The following is a 22,265-nucleotide window of genomic DNA, read 5'->3' as shown; positions in this document are numbered from 1 at the left end:
CCCTACACTCCTAAACTCCCCCCTTGCCCCTCCACTACTAGACTCCCCCCTTGCCCCTCCCCTCCTAAACTCCCGCCTCGCTCCTCCCCTTCAAAACTCCCCCCCAACTCCTCCCATTCAAATCTCCCCCCATACCATTCCTCTCAAATTCTCCCTCCTCCCCCCTCCTCAAAGTTGCCTCCTCCCCACCTCGTCTCCCTTCTATCTCATGCCTCCACCCCCCCCAACCTTCTACTGTCCCATGCCCCCCCTCAAACAACCCCTCACTCTGCCTCATCCCTTCACCACCAAACCTTTCATCCTCCTCATCCTTCCCTTTCTTGGAACTCTTCTGTAATCTCTGACACACTATCAACTGCTCTCCCTACCTCCCCCTCTCATCCTTCATCTTACCCTACTCCTCCCCTCCCCTGTCCTGTACCCGATGCTCCCCCTCTCTCTTCTTTAACGGTATGGACCTCAAACATCCGGGGCCTTCGCTCAAACCTGACTGATCTCTCCATACAGGTTGCTTCTGACAATCCAGACTTGATCTGCTTAACAGAGACTTTCGTCCTTCAAGATGTCTCTGATTCCTCAATATCTCTTCCTGGTTACTCCCTCTTCCGGTATGATAGACCTGAGCCTCGTCCTGGTGGTGGGGTGGCTATCTTTATCAAAAACTCTCTTCCTCATTCTCCTTGCACTGCCCTCCCTCCTCCTCACCCCCAGGAGTACCTCTGGCTACGGCTTCCTCTCTGCTCCCACCTTTTGTTCATATGTGTTCTGTACCGTCCCCCAAACAGTGATGACTCAATTTACATTTCACTCTCTGACAACATGGACCTAGCTTCTATCCACTCATCCAAACTCTCTCTTCCTCATATGTGGTGACTTCAACTGTCATCATGCCACCTGGTTGGGTGTGGGTTCCTCTCTCACCAGTCATGGCACCTCAGCAAAGGACTTCTGTGACTCACTGGGATTGACACAATCTGTCAATTTCCCGACCCGGATCTCAGCCAATGGAGTTTCTTCTCTTCTAGACTTGGTTATGACAAACTTCCCTGCTAATGTCTGCTGCTCTTCTTCTGCTCCAATCGGTTCTTCTGATCATGTGCTTGTCAAAGTGGACATCTCTCTGGCCATTCTCAGAGAGCCTACTCAGCGTCGAAGAGTCTGGCATTTCACTCAGGCCGACTGGGACGGGCTTCAAGCAGCCATCAATCGTCTGGATTGGTCTCCCATCTCCACTGCCTCTGACATCAATTCTTCCTGGGAATTCTTCCAAAGCAAACTGATCTCTCTCATGCACAGATTTATCCCATCTCGTCTTCAGTTGTCTTACCCTTCCTCCCGTCCATGGTACACCGAATCTTGTGGTGAGGCAGTTGCCCTGAAACAACTTGCCTTTGCCTCTTGGAAGGCTAATCCAACTGAAGGCAATCTCAGTTCCTTCCACCAAGCTCGGAACAAGTGTGTGTCTACCCTCAGGAGTGCCAGGAAGCACTATCTCTCCTCACTCAAGAACGAACTCTCAAACCTGTCTCCTTCCTCCAAATCCTGGTGGCGTCTGGTCAAATCCGTTTCTGGTGTTTGTTCCCCCTCCATCCCCTCCCTTACCTCAAATGGCCACACAGTTGACATCGCACGTGACAAAGCCGAATGCCTCAACTCTGTGTTTGCCTCTAAATCTTTAGTCCCAAACCCATCTCTCTCTGTTCCCACCTTTCCCAGTCGAACCCAACTGCTCCTGGACTCTGTGTCCTTCTCTCCTGACAAGGTGGAGGAGTTTTTGTCTAACCTCGACTCTGATTCTGCAACTGGACCAGACGGCATCAGCCCACGGGTCCTAAAATCCTGCTCTGCCGCTCTATCTCACCCTCTCTCTGTTCTTTTCACCCTATCTTTTGCTCAAGGTCATCTGCCAGCATCCTGGAAATCAGCAAACATTACCGCTTTACACAAAAAAGGTGCAAAAACAGATCCTTTTAACTACAGACCAATCAGCCTGCTCCCAATTATCAGCAAAGTCATGGAATCCATCATTGCTTCGGATATGAAATCTTTCCTCTTCTCCAATGGCTTGATCTCTGATCATCAATTTGGATTCAGACCAGGTCACTCTACTCTGGACATGCTGCTTCTCCTGTCTCAACAATGGGTGGAGGTCCTCAATGCCAAACAGGAAATCAGAGCTGTCTCCCTCGACATATCACGTGCCTTCGATACGGTCTGGCACCCAGCTCTGCTCACCAAACTCTACTCCTATGGTATCCATGGAAATCTCCATGCATGGCTTGCGGACTTCCTCTCTGGTCGTAGTCAACGTGTGGCCCTGAATGGATTTCTCTCATCTCCCCTTCCTGTTCAGGCTGGAGTTCCCCAAGGCAGTGTGCTGGGCCCTGTGCTTTTTCTGGTCTTTATCAATGATCTCGCCGACTCTCTGGAAAATCCTCTCTATCTCTTTGCTGATGACTCCACTCTCTGCCGCTCCATTCCTCTTCCCTCAGATCGGCAGTCTGCAGCCTCCTCACTCTCTGAAGACCTGGACAAAATCATAGACTGGTCAAACAAGTGGAACATGTCTTTCAATCCTGACAAATCTCACACTCTTACTATGTCTCTCCGAAAAGATCGACTGGACAACCCTCCCATCTACTTTCTCAACAATCCTCTCCAAGAAGTTCTGTCGCTCAAGCTTTTGGGTCTCACTATCTGCCATGATCTTTCTTGGGAAAACCACATTTCCAAGCTGGCCTGCAAAGCCAGTCGCCGACTGGGCATCCTCCGTCGTGCGAAGTCCTTCCTAGGCACACCTGAGCTCCTCACCACATACAAGGCTTTCATCCGCAGCTCAATGGAATACTGTTCTCCCCTATGGGCTGGTGCTCCTGCCTCACACCTAGCTCGGCTTCACGCTGTTGAAACCAAAGCTTTCAGAATCATTGGAATCTCCCGCGATGAAGCTATCTCTGAGGGCCTTTCACTCACTCACCGCAGGCAGGTAGGTGGTCTTTCTGTCTTCTACCGGCTCCTCTCCGGCCTTGCTCCCCCAGCTCTCTCTGTGCTCTGTCCCCCAAATATTCCTACAGGTCGCACAAGATCTGCCAGCAAGCCTCTGATGGTTAAACTGCCAAAATCTCGGCTCTCTGCTCACCTTCACTCCTTCATTCCTCTTTTCTCCCGCCTCTGGAACAAACTCCCACACTCCCTTCAATCCCACTCCTCCCTCCAGGTCTTTAAAACAGCTGTTCACCACCATCTCTTATCTTCCCCCATCCAAAACCTTGATCTTTTCTACCCCCACTAATTCACCCCAGATCCACCTTGTTTGCAATTCCAACTTCTTTCCTGGTAGTCCTGGCAGTGTCCACATGTTTTATGCCTCTCCCACCCCCTTTCCCATGCCTCCCCCCAAAGCCCTCTCCCTCCCACAGATCTCTCGATGTCTCCATGTCTCTCGGTTCCTGCTCTCAAATGTTGTGTTTGTGTCCTTCCCCCTCTCTCCCCATCTTGTCTACCGCTCCCGATGCTTTTTGTTTTATGTGTCGGTTTGTCGGTTATGTGTCGGTTTGTCGGTTTGTCTTTCTGTGTGATAAATGTTCGCTCCTTCACGAGCCTCGATCTTGCATACAAAAAAAAAAACAAAAAAAAAAACACCCTTTGCTATGACACTTGAAATTTAACTCAGGTGCCTCCCATTTCTCTTGATCATTTTTAGATGTTTCTACACCTTGATTGGAGTCCACCTGTGGTAAATTCAATTGATTGGACATGATTTGGAAAGGCACACACCTGTCTATATAAGGTCTCACAGCTGACAATGCATATCGGAGCAAAAACCAAGCCATGAGGTCGAAGGAACTGCCTGCAGAGCTCAGAGACAGGATTGTGTCGAGACACAGATCTGGGGAAGCCTACAAAAAATCTCTGCTGCATTGAAGGTTCCCAAGAGCACAGTGGTCTCCATAATTCTTAAATGGAAGAAGTTTGGAACAACCACGACTCTTCCTAGAGCTGGCCACCTGGCCAAACTGAGCAATCGGGGGAGAAGGGCCTTGGTAAGAGAGGTGACCAAGAACCCGATGGTCACTCTGGCTGAGCTCCAGAGATCCTGTGTGGACATGGGAGAAACTTCCAGAAGGACAACCATCACTGCAACACTCCACCGATCTGGGCTTTATGGCAGAGTGGCCAGGCGGAAGCCTCTCCTCAGTGAAAGACACATGAAAACCCGCTTGGAGTTTGCAAAAAAGCACATAAAGGACTCTCAGACTGTGAGAAACAAGATTCTGTGGTCTGATGAAACCAAGATTGAACTGTTTGGCTTCTGTCTGGCCACTCTATCATGACGCCCAGATCGGTGGAGTGTTGCAGTGATGGTTGTGTTATGTCGCTGTGTATGTTTATATGCGACGAAAACGTCTTCTTCTTCTTCAACTAAAATTACCACTCTTATTTAACCCTCTTAATTGCGATAAGACTGCTGAGACCCCTCAGACCTTTGACGACCCTTTAATTCCCCCAAGACCCTTCAGACCACCCAGACCCCTCAAGACTCAAAATATCCTGAAGACCCCAGAGACCCAAAACACCCCAAAGACCCAAAATACCCTTCAAGGCGCTGAGGCTCAAAAATACCCTGAATACCCAAAAACCCAAAAGACCCTGAAGACCCAAAACACCCCAAAGACCCAAAAGACCGCGAAGACCCAAAAGACCGCGAAGACCCAAAACACCCCGAAGACCCAAAATACCCCCGAAGACCCAAAGACCAAGAAGAACCAAAAGTCCCAAAAGCCCCTGAAGACCCCAAAGACCCTTAAGACCCAAAAGACTCTGAAGACACCAAAGACCCAAAAGACCCTGAAGACCCAAAACACCTCAAAGACCCAAAATACCCTTAAAGGCCCAGAGGATCCAAAAGACCCTGAATACCCAAATGTCCCTGAAGACCCAAAACACTATGAAGACCCAAAATACACCAAAATGGTCAAAGATGCCTACCCCTCTGAAACGACGTGTGGTGAGGCGCGCGGAGCACACCGAGTCACGCTAGTATTAATAATATAGTATTAATTTGCGATTGGAATGATGAATGATGCTGTTTGGAATTAAAATGTAGAGATATTGAGTTTAAAGCAGATTGAGGAAATGGCGTAAGGGCTTCCATCCGTGACATTCACGGATTCCCCATTTGCTGTTTCACCATTGACTGGACACAGCAACATTCAGACTGGGTACGCTTTTTGCCAGTCAGTTTTTTTTTTTTGCCAGAGTTTTTTTTCTGCCTTCACGGACCTGCTGTCAATGCCTGACGTTCGAGTGAAGGTGGCACAGGAATGTGGAATTTATTGAAAAAAAATTAATGCATACATTTTCTACCTGGTATCCCCACCCAGGTCATACTATCCTCTTCAACTAAAGTATCAAACAAGCCTGGCTACGCCATTGTTAGACTATCAGTCTTGTTTTAGTTGAGATCCAATATTCCATCAATACACCTCCCTCTTGATATAGCCCTTTGAAGTTATAATCATATATAAATGGAGGAATGTTACAAAGAAATGATACAATGCATTAAAATAACCTTAAATTACGGCATTAATAATACAGTACTTGTAATAGCAACAATGTGCCCCTGACAAGATGTGCATTTGCTTTTTCTAAAACTGAGTTACTGTTATGATCGAAACTTCTTGTTACTGTTCTGTCAGCTCTTGCACAAAATACTACTGTAGGACGCCCAAAACGCCACCAATTGAAAAACCAGGATATAGATCATCTATCTATCTGGTACCCCGCTCTGCTCATCAAACTCTCCTCCTATGGTATCCATGGAAATCTCCACGCATGGCTTGCGGACTTCCTCTCTGGTCGTAATCAACGTGTGGCCCTGAATGGATTTGTCTCATCTCCCCTTCCTGTTCAGGCTGGAGTTCCCCAAGGCAGTGTTCTGGGCCCTGTGCTTTTTCTGGTCTTCATCAATGATCTCTCCGACTGTCTGGAAAATCCTCTATCTCTTTGCTGATGACTCCACTCTCTGCCGCTCCATACCTCATCCCTCAGATCGGCAGTCTGCAGCCTCCTCACGCTCTGCAGACCTGGACAAAATCACAGACTGGTCAAACAAATGGAGCAGATCTTTCAATCCTGACAAATCTCACACTCTTACTATGTCGCTCAGAAAAGACCGACTGGACAACCCTCCCATCTACTTTCTCAACAATCCTCTCCAAGAAGTTCTGCCACTCAAACTTTTGGGTCTCACTATCTGCCATCATCTTTCATGGGAAAACCACATTTCCAAGCTGGTCTCCAAAGCCAGTCGCCGACTGGGCATCCTCCGTCATGTGAAGTCCTTCCTTGGAACACCTGAGCTCCTCACCACATACAAGGCTTTCACCCGTAGCTCAATGGAATACTGTTCTCCCCAATGGGCCGGTGCTCCTGCCTCACACCTAGCTAGGCTTCATGCTGTTGAAACCAAAGATTTCAGAATCATTGGAATCTCCCGCGACGAAGCTAACTCTGAGGGCCTTTCACTTACTCACCGCAGGCAGGTTGGTGGTCTTTCTGTCTTCTACCGACTCCTCTCCGGCCTAGCTCCCCCAGCTCTGGCTGTGCTCTGTCCTCCAAATATTCCTGCAGGTCGCACAAGATCTTTTTTTTTTCTTCTTTTTTTTTGTATACTGAATCGAGGCTCGTGAAAGAGCTAACATTGATTTCACAAACAAATCAACCAGACAAACAAAATATATAAAAAGAGGGAGCGGAAGATAAGATGGGGAGAGAAGGGGAAGCACACAAACATAACATTTGAGAGCAGGGAGATGTGTGGGAGGGAGAGGGCTTGGGGGGAGGAGGCATGGGAAGGGGGGGGGGGGGGGTGGGAGAAGTATAAAACAAAAGGACACCAAGGACTTCCAGGACAGAAGTTAGTATTTCAAAAAAGTGGATTTGGGGTGAAATTAGCGGGGGTAGAAAAGATCAAGGTTTTGGATTGGGGAAGATAAGAGATGGTGGTGAACAGCTGTTTTAAAGACCTGGAGGGTGGAGTGGGATTGAAGAGAGTGAGGGAGTTTGTTCCAGAGGCGGGAGAAAAGAGGAATGGAGGAATGGAGGAGTGAAGGTGAGCAGAGAGTCTTGATTTTGGCAGTTTAACCATAAGAGGGTTGCAGGCAGATCTTGTGCGACCTGTAGGAATATTTGGGGGACAGAGCCCAGAGAGAACTGGGGGGGCAAGGCCAGAGAGGAGTCGGTAGAAGACGAAAAGACCACCCACCTGCCTGCGGTGAGTGAGTGAAAGGCCCTTGGAGTTAGCTTCATCGTGGGAGATTCCAATGATTCTGAACGCTTTGGTTTCAACAGCGTGAAGACGAGCTAGGTGTGAGGCGGGAGCACCAGCCCAGAGGGGAGAGCAGTATTCCATTGAGCTACGGACGAAAGCCTTGTATGAGGTGAGGAGCTCAGGTGTGCCAAGGAAGGACTTCGCACGATGGAGGATGCCCAGTCGGCGACTGGCTTTGGAGGCCAGATTTGAAATGTGGTTTTCCCAGGAAAGATCATGGCAGATTGTGAGACCTGCCAGCAATCCTCTTCTGGTGAAATTGCCAAAATCAAGACTCTTTGCTCAACTCCACTGATTCATTCCTCTTTTTTCCCACCTCTGGAACAAACTCCCTCACTCTCTTCAATCCCACTCCTCCCTCCAGGTCTTTAAAACAGCTGTTCGCCACCATCTCTTTTCTTCCCCCATCCAAACCCTTGATCTTTTCTACCCCTGTCACTTCACCCCAGATCAACTTTTTTGAAATACCAACCTCTGTCCAGGAAGTTCTAGCAGTGTCAATGTGTTTTCCATCTCTCCCCCACCCCCCCCCCCCATTCCCATGCCTCCTCCCCCCAAGCCCTCTCCCTCCCACAGATCTCCCGATGTCCCTGTTCTCTACTGTTGTACTTGTGTGCCTCCCTCTCTCTCCCCATCTTGTCTCCCACTCGCTTTATTAAATGTTTTTTTTATGTGTCTGTTGTTTTTTTGTGTGATTAATGTTAGCTTTCACACGAGCCTCGATGTTGTATACAAAAAATAAGAAAGCATCTTTCTTATATCTTCTATCTATATAATACTATTTGTGAACGTCTGTTTGTTCAGTTGTGCCTCATGGACAGCCTAAGGAAGTGACTTGGAGAGGGAAGAGGGGGTCCATGGGGGATAACTTTTGCGACAAAAAACATGGATGCATCAGATTTAGTCTTGGTGTGTGCCCAAGGGGTGTGGCTTCCTCTGACTATAAATAGCCCACTACACACGTGACTGACTATTTATTTTCCGGGCAAGGCCGGGTAACTTTGCTCGTTTTTAATATATATTAAACACCAACCTGTCCTAACATGTTTAATATGTCCCAACACCTTGCCCCGCCCCTCCCCCCCCTGCCCAGCTCGACTGGGTCGCCACTGTACAATGGCGGGCATATAGCGGGAAGGATCATTCATTTGACATCTCAAATACCAAATTTCATAATGATCTAATGAGCCTTTCTTGTTCTGAGCATGAGCGCACTGGCGACCCAGAATCTTCTGAAGGCGAACAAGGTCGATTTTTTCGGAAACGATGAGTGGCCGGGAGCATCGCCTGACCTCAACGCCTGTGAACATTTGGGGGCGATACTCAAGGACAGAGTTGAACAACGCCTCCAGAACACCAGGGAAGAGGTTCTCACTGCTTTGACGAACGTCCTCGAAGAAATGGAGTTCGATCGTGACTTGTTTGTGTCTCTCTTGGAATCCTACCCCGCGCGTTTGGAGGCAGTTCGGTCGGCGGGCGGTGGGCACACCAAATATTGAAGCAAAGCTTTGAAACTGTGCACATGAGATGTCGAATAATAAAGCTTTTTCCCCCTATTTGTGGTTTCTCCCTACCTCTCCTACGTTGGGCTGGGCAGGGGGGCGGGGAGGGGGGGGGGGGGCTAAGGTGTTGGGACACCCTGTATATAATCGGAATAACGCTTTTGTTGTTTTTTTTTCACAATTTGCAGATAGTACTTGGTGTTTTGCAATCATTCATATTTTCTTGATCACACTGAACTCAACACACGTTTTGTTGTCTTTTCCTGGCACTCTCTAGAGGAAATCATGGAGAAACAGAAGGCAAAACATGAGGCTGAAATGGAACAGCTGAAGCAGAGACTTGCGGAAGTATCTCAGAGGATGAGTGAACAAGGCGAGCAATGGGAAGATAAATCCGCGTTGATGGAAGGTGTGGCATTGATCTATTGACTGGGGGGTGGGCGAGGGGGGGTTGGGGGAGGGAGAGAGAGAGGAAGGGGGACAGGGGGGGGGGGGGGGACAGAGGGGTGGAGTACCGACAACCTAAATGACATTGTAACATACAGCACTTGAAACAATGACATCAAAATCTACACTTATCGACATTGTGTCGACTTTTACAACAGGTCATAATAAATGTGTAAGAACAATGGCAAAAGTAAGAAGACCATGTATGTGTAGTACATTTATCTATCTGTCGATATAATCTATCCAATCTATTCTTTTAATGTCTTGCTCTTTGACCACAGTGTGTCCTTTATCTTGGACTGAAATCTCAGTTGTCTGCCCCTCCATATTTTTTACTTTTATGTTCTCTGTACAGGAAACCATACAGCTACATTTTTTGGCACACTGCACACGAGTTACATATAGGATGAGCTGAAGTGGAAACAATTTCAGGTTCAAGCGAGTCTGAGTTTTCATCCACTGAGTGAAGTTTATATGAGGGTGAATGGTGCGAGGAATGCTCGGCGGGTGAAGTACCAACCGAGAATGAAGGTGTGGAGGTTGAAAGAGGTGACAGCGAGGGATAAATTAAAAGAGAGGCTGAGTATGGTAGAGGATGATGTGGTTGAGCTTCAAAGTGGTTGGATGTCAATGAAAGCTAGTCTGTTGGGAGCCGTTGGTGAGGTATGTGGATGGACAAAAGGACCACCGAGGCACTCGGAAACATGGTGGTGGGATGATGAAGTTGGAAAGAGGATTGATGAGAAGAGGAAGAAGTTCAAGGAGTGGCAGAAGGCGAAGGGTACGGGGGCAGAAAAGGCAGAGCATGAAAGTTATAAGGCAGCCAAGAAGGCTGCAAAGAAAGAGGTAGCAAACGCACAGGAGGCATGTAGGAAAATGTTCGGAAAACGCTTGGATTTGGAAGAGGGTCAGGGAGCGGTATTCAGGATTACAAAGCAGATAGCGAAAGAGAGGTGTGATGTTATGGAGGTAAGTTGCTTGAAGGATGAAGTGGGACAAATCGTTGTGGACCCAGATGGAATTAAAGGAAGATTGAAGAGATATATGGAAATGCTGTTGAATGCAGAGAATGAATGGGATGGCAACATAGAGAGTAACCCAGTTTTAGGACCGGCAGAGAAGATAACTGAGAAGGAAGTTGAGGAAGTGATAAAAGCACTGAAGAGTAGAAAAGCGGGAGGGCCGACGGTAGTTGTGGGAGAATGTTGAAGGCAGCGGGAAGTTGGGGAGTGAAGAGAATGACAGAGATCTGTAATCTGGTGGTGAAAGAAGGCCGCATTCCAGTGCATTGGGAACTGAGTATCCTCGTCCCTCTATACAAGGGGAAAGGTGACCCTCTGGAGTGTGGCTCGTATCAAGTGATAAAGTTATTAGAGCATGAAATGAAAGTATTGGAAAGGGTGTTGGAGACGAGGATAAGGAAGAAAGTGAAGATCGACGAAATGCAGTTTGGATTTATGCCAGGAAGAGGAACGACAGACCCACTTTTTATTGTGAGGCAGTTGCAGGAGAAGTACATGGAGAAGAGGAAGAAGTTGTTTCTTGGGTTTGTTGATCTGGAGAAAGCAATCGATCGGGTTCCACGCGAAGTAGTGACATGGGCATTGAGGAAGTTAAGAGTGGAGGAATGGTTGATCAGAGTAGTGATGGCAATGTACGAGAGATGGAGGTGCTGGCTTGGAATGTAAAGGAGGGTTTACCGTGAGAGTTGTTGCATGCAGATGGTCTGGTGTTGATTGCGGAAAGTATGGATGGACTGAAGGAGAAGATGAACAAGTGGAAGGAATGTATGGAGACAAAAGGTCTGAAGGTGAATATCGGAAAAACGAAGGTGATGGCAAGTGGTAAAGCATGTGGTGAGGTGGAAAGAACTGGGACGTGGCCATGTGCTGTGTGCAAGGAGGTTGTTGGAGTGAACTCCATTCAATGTACAATGTGTGCTGAGTGGGTTCATCAAAAATGTAGTGGTTTGAGAGGGTCATTAACCAGTGTGGCAGCTACATTCAAGTGTAAGGTGTGCACAGAGGGAGCTGCAGATGGAGGAAATGTTGAGTTGGATCTTGGAGACGGCATGAATCTGGAAGGTGTGAAAACATTTTGCTACCTAGGAGACATGCTGAATGGAGAATGTGGATCAGACTCGGCAACGGTTGCTCGAGTGAGATGTGCATGGAAGAAGTTTTGGGAACTGAGTGGCGTGCTGACGAGGTGGAGAGTGTCGTTGAAGCTGAAGGGAAAGGTGTATGCCACATGTGTGAGAAGTGTTATGATTTATGGGAGTGAGACATGGGTAATGAACGTGGAGCAGCAACAAAGGTTGCAAAGGCTGGAAATGCGAATGGTTCGGTGGATGTGCGGAGTATCGTTGAGAGAGAGGAAGACAAATGATGAATTGCGAAAGATGATGGGAATAGAGCCTGTGATTGATGTTGTGAAGAGGAACAGGTTGAGATGGTTTGGTCATGTGTTGAGGAAGGATGAAAGTGACTGGTTGAGAAGAGTGATGGAAATGAATGTCGAAGGAAGTAGAGGACGGGGAAGACCGAGAAAGACTTGGCTAAAGATGGTGGAAGAAGAAATGCGGGCAAGGAGGTTAACAAGGGGAGATGCAGAAAATAGGGCAAAATGGAGAAGATTGTCATGGGGACCGCAAGGCTAACCTCAGCTCTCGCAGGGAAAATGGCCTTAAAATGCCTGTTGTTGTTGTTGTTGAGTGAAGTTTATGACGAGCAAAGTTCATGCGAAGGTTATTAAAAGTTCGTGTTGAAGGGTTGGCAGAATTCACAACATGCTGAGGGGTGACAAGAAACTGGTGGTGCGCCTTCAAAAAATGTCTGTTTTGGTGCACATTTGCACTCGTGTTTTTCTAAACTTAAATTTATGTCTGAAACTTTTTTTGTTGTTGAAAAACCTTGCTTTAAACAGTAACACTGATGGGCTTGCATGAAGTAAGTATTACGTTTAACATGCGGCTTTACATAATCCAGAGATATGATTTGTTTCGCAAGAAACTTCATGCTTTACTTGAAAAGTGGTTCAATTCACCGATTGACAGAAATTAGATTCGTCATTGAATTAAATGATGTGTTGAGAAATGCAAACAAAGCTCAGTACAGCTGGATCCCAACATTTGTGGTCCGAACATACGCGGACCCCGCGTATTCGCGGTTCATAACATGTGACATGCCTCTACATTTACGGTCCATAACATGCATTTGCATAACATTCACGGTCCTGTGTTTCACGTTTTGGGGTTTTTTACTGGCGCAAAAAAAACGCATCTTCCACCAGCCACACGCGTTACACATTTCTAAAACATATCCTCCACCAACCACACATAAAGCAGCTGTATATACGCAAAAAAACATCTTCCACCAGCCACGTGCGGAATGCATTTCGAAAACATATCCTCCACCAACCACACATAAAGCAGCTGTATATACGCAAAAAAATCTTACATGAGCTGCGCGCATGACCTGCTTCTACATTCACGGCCATGTGCTTCACATTTTTGCAGTTTTTGAGGGCGCATAAAACATGTCGCCCAACAAGCTGCGCACATAACACAGATCTAAAACATTGTTACGGCCGTGGGTTTTGGGTCTACTACAAGGGTGTTAGCCTTAGTTCCCTCCCAAACTTACCGAACCTGAGGCTGCCGCGCACGAATACCTTTGTATCCTGGCAGGTTGCTTGGCAACTACGAATGCCAATTGGTCCATCTCACGACATCAGGGCCCTCTGTATAATGTTTCTGTTTACCTGTACCACATGGCTTTTTCCAATTGTGGAATGTACCCTCCGGCGGTATACCAATGTTATCTTAGATTTGATCTGCTAATGGGGAGAGGGGGGGGGGGGGCGGGGGGGGAGGTCCCGAGCTTACCACCTGGTACCGGCCAGGCTAATGTGCCAATTACGCTGGGAAGAATCTCCTGCCTTCGCGAGATGCGAACAACGCTGGATCAACAAAAGAAAAGTCATGCATGAACAGATTGAAAGGAAAACGTCAACAAATCATTTATTTGCAGGTATTCACATTTACAAAGCACAAGGATCATGCAGAATGGGGGGAGTGACTTGAGGGCTTTGATGGTCAGGGGAAGGGAGGGTGCACGCAAGGGGAATAATGGGGAAAGGTGAATCAAAATGGGGACCGTGTGGGGATCATGGCCTCCTGCTTACCGGATGGAACCAGTCGTGGTTCCGTAACCCAACGCTAAAGGAGGGGGAGTAAAGGGGAGAAAATACCTGTGGGGTGTAAGGGTGTAGCAGTGTAGTGTACGCCTTTTGGCCCCTAACCTGCAGGCCTGCGGATTTCACGGAAACGATCGTTACCGGTAGTGTGTCGGTGACGTGATAGCAAAAACATGGAACCGAAAGTACGTTTCCCATTGCAGAAAGGCAGTGTAAGGCAAAAAGATGTCGTATTTACCTTCACGTGTGATTTTCAGCTAACTATTTATTAGCACCAAAGTGGTTACCCATGTCAGAGACATCCACATCGAGGCAATGGAGAAGGCATGAAATGTGTGGGTAGAGAGAGGACAATGCTCAGAGGAACAATGCCCAGAGCTCAGAACAAACGGACCTCTCATTTGTCAAAATGCAAAGCCAACGTACGATCGTCTGGCTGGCACGGGTGGTGGTGCAAACATGAGGGATGAGGGTACGAGTGGCTTCGGTTCCTTCCGAGCTAGCAGGGGATTGTTTCACTGCTTCAAGGAGTGGTACAGTCTCAAAAATGTAAAGCTCACAGGCGAGAGTGCCTCAGCAGACCACGAGGCAGCTCAAAGTTTCCCTGCTCAACTCGTGCAGCTTAAGAAGAAGAGGTATGTACCGGAGCGCGTTTTCAAGCAGATGAGCCCGGCCTGTTTTGGAAAAAGAGCCCACGCAAACTTTTATCTTGAAGCGTGAGGGAACAGCACTGGGGTTCAAGGCCGCAAAGGACTGGGTATCTAGCATGCTCTCAAGGGTAAAAGCAAGCACACTTTGCCGTATTTCGGAGGGCCAACATAAAGGCTTGTGTAACAACTGCCATCTTCATGGATTGGTTCTGCAATTGTTTTGTCCTTCAAGTGGAGAGGTACCTGGCAGAAAAGAATCTTTCCTTCAAGGTCCTGCTTGAGGGCAATGCTCCTGGCCATCTCGAGGGGCTGCCGGTGGGCCATTCAAATGTCGAGGTCATCTTCCTTCCACCCAACACCACCTCCCTGGTCCAACCACTCGACCAAGGTGTGATTTCAACGTTTAAAACATATTATACCTGCCACACCTTCCGTTGCATCTTGGATGCTATGGAGTTTGACTCTGACATGACAGTCAGAAAATGTTGCAAGGGGTTTAACATAGCCTACTGCATCAGCACCATTAAAGACTCGCTGGATGAAATAAATGCCTCCACCATCAATGCTTCGTGGCACAATCTATGGCTACAGGTAGTCAAAGATTTCAGAGGTTTTCCCGCCACTAAGGAAGAGAGGCGGACAATTGCTGGGTTGGCACGGAAGGTGGGAAGAGAAGGCTTCAACGACATGGAGCCTGAGGAATTGGAGGATCTCTTCACCTCGCATGATAAGGAGCTGACTGAGGAGGAGTTGGAGGTCATTAATAAGGCTTCCGAAGAGGAGGAGGAGGAAGAGGTGGCGAGGCCCCAACCTGATCGTCAAGTTTCTGGTTGAGGTGCTGCAGTATAGGAGGTCAGTTGCTGATAGGTTACAAGATGCCGACCCATTGATGGGGCTCTACCTCGGGTTCAATATGGGGTTGGGTGATGTTTTGCCACCATACTAAGAGCTACATAGAAACCTGTCGCAATCGGGAAAGCAGCTCACGATCACCCATTTTTTTCACTCCGGCCCCTCCACCTCAACACTTTATCCGCCCTCGCCTGCATCCCTTTCAGTGCACGGCTCATCAGCGCCCTCACCTACATTCCTTTCCATGCACGACTCATCAGCCCTCTCACCTGCGTCCTCTTCAGAGGCGCTCATTGAGTTTACTAGATTTTAAATAACTAGGGCATGCCTGTACGTGGGTGCCCGTTCCTTGCCAAAAAAAAAAAAAAACGCTACCCGTACGCTCTACCCCGCCCGTACGCCCGTAAACAAAAAAAACAACGCTCTTCGCTTCCGCCCTTCGCTCTGACTGAATTGGGAGAAATAATGCGCATAAGAAATCGAGAAATTATTATTTTCTCCGGAAGAAATCGAATTACGAACCGTAATGGCGCACGCGCTCGGCTCGGCTCGCTCTCACATCGGCCACGCCTACGCAACAACGCGTTCTGTGATTGGCTGCCGGAAGTGCAGTCTTCACTGTCCGGAAGGTCGCAAATCGCAGTTACGATGAATCGCAAATTAGTTTTAATTAGTTTTAAAACATAGTTTAACGGCAACATAGTTTTCCAACGTGAAATAAATGAATACGCTCTCAAATGTGCCGTCCGAGGCAGAGTCTGTTCGCCACGTTCGGCACACGTGATAGCTCGCTGCTCTCTGATTGGTTGAATCGTTTTTTGGACATAGCTCGGTAACTACTTCTCCGATTAATATGAAACCTTGAAAAGGCACATCCTCGGGTCCCCAGCAATATACCTGGCAAGTTTCAAGTATATCGGACCCGTGGTTGTCGAGAAACAGCGGTCACAGACATACAGACATACAAACATACAAACATACAAACATACACACAGAGATTACTGGAATTTATAGATAGATAATCATCATCATCGTCATTGATCATCATTATCATCATCATCATCATCAAAAGTTACTTCATACTGTATGTACCATCTATCTATAATTCCAGCAATCTCTGTGTGTGTGTGTGTGTGTCTCTGTGTGTGTGTGTGTGTCTGTGTGTGTGTTTGTTTGTCTGTGACCGCTGTTTCTCGACAACCACGGGTCCGATATACTTGAAACTTGCCAGGTATATTGCTGGGGACCCGAGGATGTGCCTTTTCAAGGTTTTAAATTAATCGCAGAAGTAGTTACCGAGCTATGTCCAAAAAACGATTCAACCAATCAGAGAGCAGCGAGCTATCGCGTGTGCCGAACGTGGCGAACACACTCTGCCTCGGACGGCACATTTGAGAGCGTATTCATTTATTTCACGTTGGCAAACTATGTTGCCGCTATGTTGGCGTTAAACTATGTTTTAAAACTAATTAAAACCATTTCATGTAAATAGAGGGGGGGGGGGGGGATTGTCACTGTACTCGCAAGCCGTTCGCCGTTCGCTTTGGCGTTGCGAATGGACCAAAACATTTCATGAACCAAACCATTTCATGTAAAGCGTTCGCCGTTCGCTTTGGCGTTGCGAATGGACCAAAACATTTCATGGACCAAACCATTTCATGTAAATAGAGGGGGGGGATATAATTTTAGATATATATATAGTACGGGCATGCCCTAGTATCTTCAATAAAAATTGGAAAGAGTCCTGCTGTTGTTGTTGTTCTTCTTTTTCTTTTACTTGTAAGCATTTTGAATGACACTAATCATGTGCATTCTTTTTCGTAATTTTTTCCTTATGAATCACGAACCGCTAAGAACCTATTCCCCTTCATCCCGTTGAAACAATGTGCCGACATTCACGGCATTTTCAGGAACATCGTACTGTATGTACCGTATCTTCAATAAAAATTGGAAAGTCCTGCTGCTGTTGTTTTTCTTTTACTTTTACCACTTTCTTTTACCACTGTTTTAAGAATTTTGAATGATACTGTAATCATGTGCATTCACTTTCGTAAATTTTTTTTTTAATTCCCTTACGAATCAAGAACCGCCAGGAACCTATCCCCCTTTTTCCCATTGAAGTGATGCCCCGACATTAGCAGTGTCAATATTCACGGTTCTTACATTCATGGCATTTTTCATGAATCACGATCCGCTGGGAACCTATCCCCCTTTTTCCCATTGAAGTGATGCCCCGACATTAGTAGTGTCAATATTCACGGTTCTTACATTCATGGCATTTTTCATGAATCATGATCCGCTGGGAACCTATCCCCCTTTTTCCCATTGAAGTGATGCCCCGACATTAGCAGTGTCAATATTCACGGTTCTTACATTCATGATCCCTGGTGTTGGGCTAGCGGCTAGGGTGCCGGCTTAGGATCCTAGGATCCTGGGTTCGAATCTCGGTCGATCGCCGAATTAATGCCAGGGGGGTTGACTCAGCCTGTCATCCTTCCGAGGTCGGCTAATTGAGTACCAGCTCACTGGTAATTCCCTGTTTGTCGTTGAAGGCGGCAAAAAGGGTTGGCGTCAGGAAGGGCATCCGGCCGTAAAACATTGCTTCAAAAAGAGGACCAAAAAACAACAACTACCACGGTCCCCGAAAAGGCCAACCCCCGCTTTGCGGGGAAAAATGGCCTCTAAACGGTGGTTTTTTTACATTCATGGCATTTTTCATGAATCACGATCCGCTGGGAACCTATCCCCCTTTTTCCCATTGAAGTGATGCCCCGACATTAGCAGTGTCAATATTCACGGTTCTTACATTCATGGCATTTTTCATGAATCACGATCCGCTGGGAACCTATCCCCCTTTTTATCCCCGGTGGTGGCCGTGGGCATTGTTTTCAGGTTGTCCGTCCGTCCGTACGGGCTAAACCTCGTTTTTCTCAGGAACTACATGTCCGATTTAGACGAAACTTTCAGGGTAGGAGTGACACCCATGCAGAATGTTTTAATAATAATTGTGACGTCAGGTCACGTGGTATGGCAGCCATCTTGGATTAAATGCAAATAATTAAAAGCATATTTCTCGGAAACCTATGAATAGAAAAATTTGAAACTTGGTACATTGTCAAGTACCCTCAATGGGGAACAAAAGCATGATAATGACGACATCATTGGGGAAATGGTATACCAGCCATAAATGTTTTAATCGAATGCTTTATCCTAAAAATCTGAAATTGCATGCACATGATCACTGATCCATTTGTTTAATTAAATTTATGACATAATAGGTCACATGGTTTGGCAGCCATATTGGATTGAAGGAAAATATTAAATAATTATATCTCTGAAACTGCTTACCCTATCAATGCGAAATTTAACAAATGCCATCTAACACCATTGTTGCATATAGTTTGAAAATGATGACATCATAGGTCACGTGGTTTGGCAGCCATATTGGATAGAAAAACTAACCTTATTCGATCGACACGAAACTTCAAAACGTGATCCCTCACCCACACATACGCAAAGTGTACATTTTTTGATGTCATATGCCATGTGGTTTGGCAGCCATATTAGCTTGAAAGCCGATATTTCAAAAATCCCTTCTCCGAAAACGCTTCACCAATTGATGTGAAACCTGTCCTGTGGTAAAAATGTGATACTTCAAAACAGCTGAAAGGATTTAAACCAAACTTGTTTATTTTTAGGACAGTCAACAAGAGCATCTACCCTTTTTTACGGGCATGGACTATGCGGAGGCATGTTGGTGACAAAGTCGCATTGCTCTAGTTCCCATTTAAACAATGCACGGACATTCACGGATTCGACATTCGCGGCATTTTCCAGCAACGCATCCCCCGTAAATGTCGGGGTTTCCACTGCAATGCTGATTCACACAGCCATTAACAAGACATTGATCTTCCCCCGATATCATTATTTTAACTTTTTTGTCTGGTTATATACAGTCACGTGAAAAAGTAAGTACACCCCACGTAAAGTTTTGACTTTTTCAACATATTTCAACACATCTATTTGATCTTCATTTCAACAATATTGATAGTTAAAGGTGATATAATATAACGAATATCATGAAACATTTACATTTTGTAGTCCATTGTATAATTTAAATAAACATAAATGCAAATTTCGCATGTGGAAAAAGTAAGTACACCCCATGAAATGTTTTTTAAATCTTTTTAACATATGTGGACATATCAATATTTGATCTTCATTTAAACAGTATCTATAGATAAAGGTGATCTAATTGAACAAAAAACAATGACAAATTGACTTTGCAATAATTTATTCAACAAAAAATTGAGATGTTTGAGGGGTTTCTTGCATGCACAGCTTCAAATCCCCCCACAACATCTCCATGGGATTTAGATCCGGGCCTTGACTTGGCCATTCCAGAACCCTCAATTTCTTTCTTTTCAGCCATTCCTTGGTGGATTTACTGGTATGTTTAGGGTCATTGTCATGTTGCAAGGTCCACCTTCGGTTGAGCTTCAACTTTCCGACAGATGGCCTCACATTATCCTAAAGCACCCTCTGGTACAATGAAGAATTCATAGTGGATTCTATGATGGTGAGCTGCCCAGGCCCTGATGCAGCAAAGCTGCCCCAAACCATAATATTTCCACCACCATGCTTTACAGTTGGTATCAGGTTCTTGTGGTCAAATGCTGTCTTTGGTTTTCGCCAAACATGTCTTCTGGTACTGTGGCCAAATAGCTCTACCTATGACTCATCTGTCCAGAGCACATTGTTCCAGAAGTGCTGGTCTTTACCTCGGTGTTCATTGGCAAACTTTAGTCTTGCCCTGATGTTCTTTCTGGACAGCAAAGGTTTCCTCCTGGCACACCTCCCAATCCTCCCATGTAGGTAGATCAAATTTGTGCAGCCTCTTTCTCATGGTAGACTCGTGCACTTTGACATCAACAGTGGCAAGAGCTACCTGTAGGTCCCGTGATGACATTCTGGGGTTCTTAGAGACTTCTTTCAGCATCTTGCGGTCTACTCTCGGGCTGAACTTGCTGGGGCGGCCTGGCCTGAACAAGTTGGCAGTTGTTTGAAATCTTCTCCACTTGTAGATGGTCTTCCGGACAGTCGGATGATTGATTTCAAATTGTTTGGAGATCTTTTTAAATCCCTTCCCAGACTCGTAGGCATCTATAACCTTCTTTCTGAAGGCCTCAGAGAGCTCTTTTGATCTCGGCATGGTGACACTGCACACTTCAACAACAAAGAGCAAACCAAACGAAATGTCTGAGGTTTAAATAAGACATGTTCCCCCAAGATCCTCTCTGACGATATTCTAATCATTTGAACCTGAGCTGGTGCACCTGATTCTAATTTTAGGTATTTGAAGTAGTGATAAATGTAGGGGTGTACTTACTTTTTCCACATGCGAAATTTGCATTGATGTTTATTTAAATTATACAATGGACTACAAAATGTAAATGTTTCATGATATTTGTTAAATTATATGTATATCACCTTTATCTTTCAATATTGTTGAAATGAAATGAACTATCCCTGCGCATCGTAAGAGCGTGACCAAGGGTTGGCGTCAGGAAGGGCATCCGGCCATAAAAACATTGCCTCAAACAGGGAACCATGATTGTCATGGGGCCCGCAAGGCTAACCCCCGCTCCAGCGGGGAAAATGGCCTTAAAACGATCATTCAATATACTCATATATTGTTGAAATGAAGATCAAATAGCTGTATGTTGAAATATGTTGAAAAAGTCAAAACTTTACATGGGGTGTACTTACTTTTTCACGTGACTGTATATATATATATATATATATATATATATATATATATATATATATATATATATATATATATATATATATATATATATATATATATATATATATATATATATATATATATATATATATATACATACATACATACATACATACATACATACATATATATATATATATATATATATATATATATATATTTATTTATTTATTTATTTATATATATATATATATATATATATATATATATATATATATACTGTATATATATATATCTATATATATATATATATATATATATAATTATTATTATTATTATTATAATATATATATATATATATATATATTTTTTTTTTGAAAGCTTAAACCACTAATCCTAGTGGTTTAAGCAGGGGCATTGAGCACATCCCTTTTTCTTTTGCAGGGGATGAAGTAGGAGAGGTTGTGGAAGTAACTACAGAAGAGTCTGTGGAAGAGCAAGGTGTAGACTTGGCACAGTTAGATGGAAATGTTTCCACACAAGACAATGTACATGCGAGTGAACAAGGAGTGAAAGTTAACGACAAGATTGAAGGTAGTTTATTTTTTGTGCTTTTTCTGAATTGCAGAGATTTTTTTCTGATTCAAGTATTTTGATGAGGATTTATTCTTGCTCTTGCAGCATCCGAGGAGGTAAGTCGCACCATACATCCCTGTGAGGTCCAGAGACCGGAAGTGGCTGTGCAGCAGGCTTCGCAGCCCACATCAGGCATCAGGACTCTCGAAGTGGCCTTGGATTTGCCTGATAACGTGTCGGATGTGAGCAGCCAGCATGGTGGAGGTAACCCTCTGCATGATTGTGAAATATGATACCGAGTTATTTCAACATCTTTGGGGATAACAAAGAAGCCACAAACTAGGCCAAGTGCCTGTTTGTTTGTTTTTATTTTTGCTTTTCTTTGCTCTCCTCTACAGTCTGACATTTAAAACGTTTTTTTTGCATTTTTGTGTTGGAGACAATGCTCAAAACACAATTTGATGAAAGTTCACACCTTTTCTCAGTGTATATTGTTCAGTGTTCACACACACCAGTGTATATTGGTAAGGTCCAACTTGATCGCATTATGACTTTTGAGGTATTGTCTTCTCAAGATTGTTTTGTGTTGTTGTTGCATAATTCAGAATTAGTCACAACATTTAAAGCCTTGCATACAAATAATTATATCGGAAAATAGGGTTTCATGACATGTCGGGGGGAAAAAGTAATGTAGGTAAAAGGGATTTGTAAATTTAAGTGACAACTGAAAGTACTGTACCTTAGTCTCACATCCATGACATGATGTAGCCACGATGCCTCATTTTCCACCAAGCTAGATACAAAACTCCTTTGTTTAAACCAGAAATGTCCTTTGATTGATTTATAAAGTTTTCAATCAAATTATTTGTTTAATCCAGAAATGTGTCCTCATCGTTGTAGTGCAAAGAAATCCTATTTCTTTCATTACTTTCTGTGTGCTATTATCTATTAACTTGATG

General features: G+C 45.2%; 1 protein-coding gene across 4 annotated transcripts in view; it reads left to right on the top strand.

Moving 5' to 3' along the window:
• Nucleotides 1-22,265, top strand: part of LOC137415117 (nucleosome-remodeling factor subunit BPTF) — a 239,283-nt gene that overhangs the window by 46,592 nt on the left and 170,426 nt on the right. For all 4 annotated transcript variants that reach the window (XM_078785831.1, XM_078785829.1, XM_078785830.1 and 1 more), the window contains exons 7-9: nt 9,113-9,244; nt 21,175-21,324; nt 21,412-21,570. In XM_078785831.1, the coding sequence (XP_078641957.1) occupies nt 9,113-9,244; nt 21,175-21,324; nt 21,412-21,570 (441 nt within the window). The remainder of the gene's footprint in view (nt 1-9,112; nt 9,245-21,174; nt 21,325-21,411; nt 21,571-22,265) is intronic.

Source organism: Myxine glutinosa, chromosome 10, assembly GCF_964187855.1.
Source record: "Myxine glutinosa chromosome 10, kmMyxGlut1.1, whole genome shotgun sequence".
Classification (NCBI taxonomy): Eukaryota; Metazoa; Chordata; class Myxini; order Myxiniformes; family Myxinidae; genus Myxine; species Myxine glutinosa.
Note: the sequence above shows the minus strand (reverse complement) of the source record. Positions and strands in the feature narration are given on the sequence as shown.